At 43.2% G+C, this 10,418-nt stretch overlaps 1 protein-coding gene across 2 annotated transcripts in view; it reads left to right on the top strand.

Moving 5' to 3' along the window:
* Window positions 1-544: 544 nt before the first annotated feature.
* YWHAE (tyrosine 3-monooxygenase/tryptophan 5-monooxygenase activation protein epsilon) overlaps window positions 545-10,418 on the top strand; it is a 44,893-nt gene continuing 35,019 nt past the window's right edge. The window contains exon 1 of one of the 2 annotated variants that reach the window (XM_004267076.3): window positions 545-719. In XM_004267076.3, the coding sequence (XP_004267124.1) occupies window positions 656-719 (64 nt within the window). In that variant the 5' untranslated portion in view covers window positions 545-655. The remainder of the gene's footprint in view (window positions 720-10,418) is intronic. The other variant, XM_049701943.1, reaches the window with a different exon arrangement.

Here is a 10,418-nt window from a genome sequence, read left to right as displayed (position 1 = left end):
AAGAACTTCCCTGTTCCTACCCATGGTGGGCCTAAAGGGAAAAAGGCGGCTGAGGGAGAGGAACAGGAAAAGATTGCAAAGTGCGAAGGTCAAGTGTGAAATCTGCAGCCCTCCTTCCCCTATCAACTACAGCAGGGCCCAACTCTTTACCCCGGAGTTAAACGGTTCTGAATAAGGGCCAGGACTGGGCTTGGCTGAGAAAACGGGGGCAATGGGAGAGAAGTTGGTTTCGGAGAGGAAAGCTTGCGATTTCAAAAACCTTTACAGCCTCTCGTTTCTCAGTCCGCAGTCCAGGCTCTCCTGCTCACTCTCTCCTGGAGCCGTCCAAGCTAGCCTCACCTGGCCTCCCTCGCTCCCTCGTGGCGCTCTCCCTCCCCGCAGTCGCAGTTCCCGCCTAGAGCAGCCGCTGAGCCCACGGAGGAGGGGCGTCTAGCTGGTTCCAGCCTCTTCGGGCACTTAGCTCGCGGACCCGCCCCCCGCGCCAGTTGCCAGGGAGCGGTTGCCATAGAGCTGAGCAGTTGTCCGCGTGCGCAGGCGGAAGTCCCGGATTGAGGCGCCGCCATTTTTGCAGCCCGGGCGCGGAGCGAGAGGCTGAGAGTTGGAGACGCTATCCGCTTCCATCCGTCGCGCAGACCCTGCCGGAGCCGCTGCCGCTATGGATGATCGGGAGGATCTGGTGTACCAGGCGAAGCTGGCCGAGCAGGCTGAGCGATACGACGGTGAGTTGGCGGGGCAACGGGGGGCTGGAATTCTCGGACCCTCTGCCGCCGCCCACAGAGGCCGGGAGCAGGAGACAAAATGGCGGCATCGTCTCCAAGCCAAGCCCGGGGACGTGGATTCGGGAAGCAGGAAATGGCCTCTGGGCTCCCGGAGCGGTGGGAGGCTCCAGGCTCAGGAATTTGACCTGTTCGCAGTCCTCAGCTGTAGACATTCGCGAGCCGAGGAGACCAAGGCCATAGGGTGGAGGAGTTGGTTGTAAAATGGCGGCTTGGGGGGGAGGGCGAGTCCCGGGGCGGGGGCGCGGGAGGAGATGGCGGGTGCTGTCTCCGGGCGAGCAATCCCCAGGGGAGTTTCTGGGCCGGTTTTGGGACGTGGTGAACAATTTGGTGGCGTGATGAGGGAAGAAACACCCGCCACATGGGGGAGAGTGGCGACTCGGCGCTGTAGCGCGGGCGCCTTTCAGGGAAATATGGCGGGTGGGGGCGGTGGCTTTTCCCCGGAGGCCCAAAGTGGGGCGGCGGCTGTGGAGTCTCACAAAGGAGAACCCTTGCAAGCGGAGGGCTTCTCTGGGCTTGTGGTGGGGGGCCGTCTTGGATGAGGGTGGGGGAAGGGGGGAGAGAGTGGGAATCACTGCAGTTCATCCTTGGGCGGAGGCCAGCTGAGATGCTACGGTCGGATTTCCTTCCCGTAGGCCGGCACACCGTGTAGCGGGGTTTTTTAGGCTTTCCGTTCAACCTCGCTTTTTTCTAGGGAGGTCTAGAAAAATCTCTTTCACGTTCCCTGTTCTCAGACTTATCCCAGAGAGCTCGAAGTTTCTGTAATCATTTTCTGGCTCCATAAGTTGTGGGTTCTGCTGGATAGAACATTGAACAGGAAACAAGGAGATCATGACTCTTAGTCTCTTTTCCATGCCTGTGCTTCAATCTACCGGTATTTAAAAACGATGACTTTCCTGTTTACACGCAGCGTTATGACAAATGGAAGGACCTGTTGAAAAATAAAGTTTTTTCAAATAACGTGTAGTAACTATTTTGGTTGACTCCCCTGGCTTGGAATGCGTGTTCGTACTTCATTGGGGATATTCAGTTATTCCAAAGCACTCAGCAGAGACTTCGGTTTTTGTATTAAGAACATAAGGGATCCCAGCAGATCCTGTTTTCTTTTCTCCAGTTTTAATAGACGGCTTTATATACAGATTGGAACAGTTCTTCTTTGTTCATCGCTCCTTTGTTCCTAAAGGTGCTATAGTCATTTTTCAGAACTTTATCGAAGTGGCCATTGTGTCTGTTTGCTCAGTCCCAAACTGCTGCTTTTTTTAATTGCCCCTCCCGGCCTGGGTCCCTCCCTTCCCCCATTTTGGACCTAGGTATTTGAATTATCCCCACATCCTTTAAACTAGTATTATCAAAACAAAAAATCATATGTATGCTTTTTGTGTTTTTAATGCTGTTGTGGGGTGAGACATGGTTGGAATCAAGTGTCAGTGATCTTTAGATTTTGCTTCATTAAACCATTTATTTTTCAACATGCTGTGTGGGAGCCTTGCTTTCCTTGAATGCCTGTTTGGTCATGTGAATAGCTTCAGGGCTAGTCCCAGTGTGTCATCATACCTTAGGATTCAGGAATTTGAAAATTAGGAGAAAAGACCTCGAACTCAAATTTAGGAAAGATCACTAAATTTCGTTTTGTAAATCCTTAAATTGCTGTTTGTATTGAACAAGATTTCTGTTGGGAGGAGGAGGGGAATAAGATGGGGAAATACAGCTCAAGGTCAGACTTGTCTTTATTTCAGTATTTAAAAGTCAAACAAATGTAGGTGTGCTTGTAATGGAAGTTTTTTTCTTCTTCCCCTCTCCTGCCCCAAATAGGTTCCCCTCTTAATCTACCAGTGCCCTTGGGAAGAAACTCTAAATTGTATTTGAATGTTTTTTGTTGTGTAGGGATTTAGGCTTTGAGTAAACCTGCTGTGATCACCAAAAAGGACATGGAGGAAGGTTTTTTTAAGAACTTATTTTAAAAACTGATTTGGAAGCTTGTATTGTAGCTTCCAAGTAAGTGACAGTTTAGTGTGAAAATCATATTTTTGGAATTGGGTGTTGAGGATTTTTGACCAAAGGCTTAATTGGTTATTCATCACAGGACTATAGAGCCACATCCTTACTGTTGTTTAAACATTAGGGTTGTCCTTCAGGATCTAAGGGTGGGGGGTATATAGGATCTCCCAGGTGGAGAGGATCTCTTGTGACTTTTGGGCACAAAATTGGGAGGGATTCATTGGAAAGGAAGAAGAGGAAGACAGTCATTAGGAATCATCCTCTACCTTTGTCCACTCCTTTATTGGGTGCAATAATTCAGTTTTGTTTGTGGTCACAAAAAAAATGACCCCATAGTTATAAGTTGCCAAACAATATATCAGGTATGGGGAAGGTGAAGAGTGCTTTTGATGATTTGGTTTGGTGTAGTTGGATATACATATTGGCTTTTTTCCTTGTTCTCGCAGTACCTTTAGCTTTTATCTTGCATGCTATGTTGAACCTAGTACTTCAAGTTTTTTGTGGCATCATTTAACTTTGTCCTGGTGAATTGGAATCAATTGATGCAGATTATTTAATGGTACTGGAGGACGAGCTAAGCTGTGTTCAGGAAAAGGACAGTTTGGTGTTGCAGATGGGAAATATTGAAGTTTGGGGCTAGGACTGTTCACTTTGAAGATTAAATCTAGCATCTTATCATGTAACAACAGTAGCCTAAGGGATGGTTTTTATATCATTCATAACCATATTAAGCAAACCCATCATCTTTTAGCATTTCTGAAGTCTTAACTTCTCATGTATATGAACCATATTAGTATGGGAAAGTGGGGAATATAGAGGGGAGAAAATGAGTACTTTCTACATTTTTTGAGAATAGAGCAGTCACCATAAGCTACATTTGGGTTGTGGGGTAGTGCTGGTTTTGGCCTTTTCTCACTTTTCTTCTCCATGTGATGATTAGCTCCACATGAGGTAGGGGTAACATTTTGATGGTCGAGTTTGATTCAGTCTGTGAACGGAACACCAGGAATGCATCTGTTCTGTGTCACTTGAGAGCTGTCCTTTTAAGACACCAGAGCCTCATCTCTGGCTTATTTTGGTAGTCAGTGAGGGGTGGGGGGCATGTTTTGAATTACCTCCTTAATATACATCTTGTTAGGGGAAAAAAAAAGGGTAAGAGTAAATTGACTTTAGTAATGAGTTTAAAAGCACAGGTTAATTATCAGTTCTTTGACTATAGGCCAGTAATAATTTTTATTGTTGCTATTTCACTTAATGCTGAAATTGCTATTTTAGTTAATGGAGTTAAATTTATTGAATACATTTCTCCTATCTAAACATAAGCAGAGTTGGATAATGCAATTTAAAAATTCCTCCTACAGTAGAGTAGCTTTTAGTCTTTGTGTTTAAGGTAGATGCTCTTTTGTGTATATTTTAGTGCATATACACAATATATAGTTCAGTCTATTCTGTTGGCTTACAAAACTATAGAATATAATGAAATCATGAATCATTGCAATTTGAGGTGGTGATGGGGTAAATTCTTACTGTGGACATTTCTAGGCACCCTTTTCACCTTTGAATTCTAGTATGGGGAAGAACACAGATACTAAACTGAGCAAATTTTGGATTCATTAAGTACAAGCAAACCTGCTGAAAGTCCATACGAATAAGCAGGCTTTTCATAATTGTTTTATAGCTTGGTCAAGGGAATATGAAATATTCAGAAAATTTCTTGACTTTAACCTGGTATAGCAAGTGAAATTTCAGCACAGTGAATTAATGTATCTAATTTTACAAATGAATTTCAAATACTTTAAGAAGCTGATCTGAAAGCATGATTTTTTTTTTTAAAGGGCTGTAAGGCTGATTTTCCAGCAATTTTTTAGCCTTATATTTAAGTAAAGTGTATTTAAACAGTAGTGACAGGCATAGGATAAAGGTTAAAATTTTAAAGTTTACGTTATATAATTTCATATTTATATAGAACTTCACATTTCACAGACCACTTACAGAAAATTTTTTACATATTTCATGTGATATTGAAGTAGGTAATGTTAATTCCATTTTATGGTTCAGGAAAGTGAATTTGAGAAGATTTAGTGATTTTTTGTTTTGTTTTGTTTTGTTTTTTAATTTTCCTGTATCACATGATTAGTTGGCAAGTACATGGCAAAGCCAGAACTTGTCTGTCTGATGACCTTTAGACTGGTACTCTTATTTCTCCTGAGCCACTCACAAAAGACCCATGTGTAACTAAATCAGATGGTGCCTTGTGGGAGGAGGGGTATGCTTATTTTTTTAGCAGTTACTTCACATAATATGTTTTGGTATTTATGACTTGACTCGTATCCATTGTAAATAGGTAAGATATCTTCATACTTTTCTAAAGAAACCTCTTGTTTTCTTTCAAAAACAAGGCACAGTGAATGAAGTTAGAGTGATGAATTTTAGGTAGTCTCAGAGTGTGTTTATATTTAGATTTTTTGCTTTACCACAATTTCTGTATTGAGATACAACTTAATGCCATGCATTTCTGTAAAGTACTTCTAAAACGTTTCTGCCCCTCACCTTAGTCTTAATGAATGCAGCCCTTAAATTAATGATATAGTCATAAAAATTTGGGGGGCAGGGAGGTTGGCAAATGATTCTCAAACGTTCCAAATAGTAGCCTAGCTAGCTGTTAAGCAGAATCTATTAAGGGGTAGTGGGGAACAGAAACAAAATTGTTTTCACGGTTTTTGAAATGGTCAGTTAACAGTTTGATACAGTTAAATACAGATACATCCCAGTTGACAGATTGGTTTACCAAGATAACATTACTTTGAGCTCATTAACTAAATATTCATGCAAGTCCTAGGAGCAATTTCAGAAGCTTGTTTAAGTTTACTAAGTTGTAATAACAACTGCCATAATAATAGAAGGGTCATAATTTATTCACGTCAGAATACCTTGAAGTGAAGGGGTGCCAATTCATAATTGTGCTGAAACTGCAAATTTGCCCTATGGTCGTCCTACTTAAGACCATTTGTTGCTACTAGTTGTCTCATTTAGAAAGTTTCCTAAGCTTTGCCCATCCCTCTACCACCAAGATATCTTAGATCTGAATCCCCACAATATTGGTTTTCTTCTTTCAAATGAAGTTATTATTTGGCAGAACATAAGACAGATCAAAGGCAAAGTGAAAGCTTTCCTCCTCTCACTCCCCTTTCCCCCAAATGGGAGCTGGAAAAGTCAAGAATACAGTAGTTGCTGAAAATAGAGCTTACTGGCATACTAACTAGTCAATCAGACTGATAGTGTCAAAGCCAAGTATGTTTTATGTATGTTTACCTTGAGCTAGATCTGTGTTTAAAAATACTTGACTTAGGGCTTCCCTGGTGGCGCAATGGTTGGGGGTCTGCCTGCCGATGCAGGGGACACGGGTTCGTGCCCCGGTCCAGGAAGATCCCACATGCCGCGGAGCGGCTGGGCCTGTGCCCCATGGCTGCTGAGCCTGCGCTCCGCGGTGGGAGAGGCCACAGCGGTGAGAGGCCCGCGTACCGCAAAAAAAAGAAAAAAACTTAGGTGTAGACCCTTAGCAGCAGGGTCTGTCTTAAGTTTAGAACTTTCCAAATAATATTTTTAAAGTCTCACCCACGTCTTGTTATGATCATTATGTTTAGAACACTGAGTCCTGAATAGTTTAGAAAAAATATGATCATGATGCTGGTTTATCTTTTTGAAATTTAATCTTGAATTTATTGCTCTTCTTCCAGTGATCGATCCATCATAGTAGCTGGGCATATCTGTCATTGGTAGGCTTCATTTGTGATCAGGACAGGATTTTATCTAGCTAAAGCAATATGAAATGTGTTAAGCCCTTCTCTTCACATATAAAAATTTGGAGGAGATGCGTTACTATGAGTAAGAATTAATGACTTTTGGACTTCCCTGGTGGCGCAGTGGTTAAGAATCCGCCTGCCAGTGCAGGGGACACATGTTCGACCCCTGGGCCGGGAAGATCCCACATGCCGTGGAGCAGCTAAGCCCGTGCGCCACAACTACTGAGCCTGCGTTGCGTTCTAGAGCCTGCGAGCCACCACTACTGAGCCCGTGTGCCATAACCACTGAAGCCCATGCGCCTAGAGCCCGTGCTCTGCAATGAGAAGCCAGCGCAATGAGAAACCTGGGCACCTCAACGAAGAGTAGCCCCCGCTCACCGCAACAAGAGAAAGCTGGCGCGCTCAACGAAGACCCAACACAGCCAAAAATAAATAATAAATAAATTTATAATAAACAGTTACCTTGTTAAATTTGCTTGTTAGGAAGTCATAATACTTAAAAAAATGACTTTCATACTTTGGTGGATGTAATGTAGTGCAAAGGCCTTGGAATCATTTGGATTCCTCATCTGTAGAATGGGGATTAATGATATCTACCTTGCTTGCTAATTTCAAGGGTGGTTATGAAGTTGTGGGGTTTCGTAAACTGCGAAGTATAATTATCAGGTAATAGTCTTAATTGTGAAAATTTCCTTTTACCCATTGTCAGAGATGAAGTAAATGTTTTCTGTTGATCTACATTCATATTAGAGGATAACGTACCTTTTTTTTGGGGGGGGTAACGCGGGCCTCTCACCGCCGTGGCCTCTCCTGTCGCGGAGCACAGGCTCCGGATGCGCAGGCCCAGTGGCCATGGCTCATGGGCCCAGCTGCTCCGCGGCATGCGGGATCCTCCCGGACCAGGGCACGATCCCGCGTCCCCCGCATCGGCAGGCGGATTCTTAACCACTGCACCACCAGGGGAGCCCTGACATACCTTTTTTGAGTTATTCTTAGAAAGTGTACTGTCATGGGTTTAGTGTCCAAGTTAGATTTGCATAAAGGTTAGTTCCCAAAACAAAATCCTTAATCTTAACTCATCTGTAAAATTGCATATCCAGAGGATGAAGGTTGTCCAAATTTATTCCCAAGCAGTTTAACCTATACTTTGGCCATGTTGAGGTATGTAGTACCTGATTTTTTTGGCTGCACCTTGTGGTATACAGGATCTTAGTTCCCTGACCAGGGATGGAACTTGCGCCCCCTGAAGTGGAAGCGTGGAGTCCTAACCGGTGGACCGCCAGGGAGTCCCTGGTATGTAGTTCTTCCTTTTTTCTTTTTAAATTTATTTATTTTTGGTTGCATTGGGTCTTCGTTGCTGCATGCGGGCTTTCTCTAGTTGCGGCAAGCAGGGGCTACTCTTCGTTGCAGTGCATGGGCTTCTCATTGCAGTGGCTTCTTTTGTTGCAGAGCATGGGCTCTAGGCACGTGGGCTTCAGTAGTTCTGGCACTCGGGCTCAGTAGTTGTGGCTCTTGGGCTCTAGAGCGCAGGCTCAGTAGTTGCGGCACATGGGCTTAGTTGCTCCGTGGCATGCAGGATCTTCCTGGACCAGGGCTTGAACCCATGTCCCCTGCATTGGCAGGCGGATTCTTAACCACTGCACCACCAGGGGAGTCCCTGTAGTTCTTTTGATATTAATTCCAGGTTAACATTCAGGAGGATATACTTATCTCCCTAGCAGATATAGCACCTGTTGTCTATGGGTTTGGGATGAAAGGTTCTACAGTACAAAAACGTAAAAGTAAATCAGTGTTAAATATTTGCATGTTAGCAGTCTCAGGTTACTGACTAGGAAAAAATATTATGTGTAACCAGTATCATGAGATGTGATTTTAAAGGCTTAGTGTAAGCCTTGGGCAGTGAATGGGTTCTGATTAAAGAAAGCTACCAATTATGAGCTTCCCTGGTGGTGCAGTGGTTAAGAATCCACCTGCCAGTGCAGGTGACACGGGTTCGAGCCCTGGTCTGGGAAGATCCCACATGCCGCAGAGCAGCTAAGCCCATGCGCTACAACTACTGAAACCTGCGCACCTAGAGCCCGTGCTCCACAACAAGAGAAGCCACTGCAATGAGAAGCTCGCGTACCACAACAAAGAGTAGCCCCTGCTCGCCACAACTAGAGAAAGCCCACATGCAGCAATGAAGACCCAACGCAGCCAAAGACAAATAAAATAAATAAATTTGTATGAAAATAAGCTACCAATTAATACTACGTAATCCTTGGTGGTTAGTCATTTGAAGATTTAAGGACCTTTAAATGGTGGTGGTGAATACTTTTGTGTTGTAGAAATGTGTCCTGCTTAAGAGTTTATGTGATTGATTGATTTTGTTTGCTCATAATGGGCTAAATCATAAATTAGTAAAAATTTATAATAGGATTACCATGAAAATTTCGACACATTTTATGCCCTTTGACTATAAAATATCACTTAGGACAGTTATAATTTTGCTTTTATAAGTTTTTCAAAAGGTATTCATTAATACAAATTATTTTTTTGTGCAGAGTAGAGTTTTCCCTCCACAACTTTAAAATACGTTACTATGAAAGTGCTGCAATTTTGATGAGAGTTTCTTGGCTGTTCAAAGACTTAGGAAAATAAATCAGATTAATAAATCTGAATAAGAAGTATAACTCTTCTCCTGAATCAGTGCATGGGTTATTTCTGGTCATTTTACCTCTCATGTACTCCAAAACAAAATTTTAAGGTTTTTAAATTTCAGTATCAAATTCTACAGAAATTATGAAAAGAGATTGACTTTAAGCTCTTTTTTTTCCACTCCCATATGTACCTTAGGTCGTTTACTTCCCCAATCTTTTACATTTTTTTTGGTTCTAGTACAGGTAAACATGTTTGCATGCCTGAGGGAGTATCTTCGTAAATTCTAAGAGGAGAAATCTCCAGTTCTGATGGAGTAAGAGGGATCTTTTTTTTCCTCTCAGTATTGAGACTCGTGGGCGAGATACCTTTCTGGAGTCAAAATTGTAGAGTCGTTGTAAAAGGATGTCTGTTTTCTACCTATCAGAAGCTAATCAGGAACGTTTAAAATTTTTTTTTTTAATAAATTTATTTATTTTTGGGTGTGTTGGGTCTTTGTTACTGTGCGCGGGCTTCTCTAGTTGCGGCGAGCGGGAGCTACCCTTCGTTGGGGGGTGTGGGCTTCTCATTGCGGTGGCTTCTCTTGTTGTGGAGCACGGGCTCTAGGTGCGTGGGCTTCAGTAGTTGTGGCTCGTGGACTCTAGAGCGCAGGCTCAGTAGTTGTGGCGGACGGGCTTAGTTGCTCCGCGGCATGTGGGATCTTCTCGGACCAGGGATCGAACCCATGTCTCCTGCATTGGCGGGCGGATTCTTAACCACTGCTCCATCAGGGAAGCCCTAAAATTTTTTTAAGGCTAGATTTTTTCTGGCCAGCTGCGCAGCTTGTGTTATCTTAGTTCCCCAACTACGGATCGAACCTGGGCCCTCAGGAGTGAAAGTGTGGAGTGCAAACCACTGGACCACCAGGGAATTCTCAAGGCTAAAAATTGTTTTACTCTTTTTTAAGGGAAGGTATGAGTTAATTTTAGAGTGAGAGGCTCCTCTGTTTAGACTGGTGCATGAAGAAGAAAAATGGTACATATTTGAGTGTCAAGATTATTGTGTTTTGAAAAGCCTTAGTATTCAGGGTATGTACCAGGCACTGTTCTAAACAACTTGGGCTTCACCAGTGAACAAAACAGACAAAAGGTCTGTTCAAGGGGCTTATTTTGCAGTGAATGCATAAATGCTTTTAGAATTACTTTTCTGTTAGTATGTGTAATTA

The sequence above is a fragment of the Orcinus orca genome, chromosome 19 (assembly GCF_937001465.1).
Source record: "Orcinus orca chromosome 19, mOrcOrc1.1, whole genome shotgun sequence".
In the NCBI taxonomy this organism is placed as follows: Eukaryota; Metazoa; Chordata; class Mammalia; order Artiodactyla; family Delphinidae; genus Orcinus; species Orcinus orca.
Note: the sequence above shows the minus strand (reverse complement) of the source record. Positions and strands in the feature narration are given on the sequence as shown.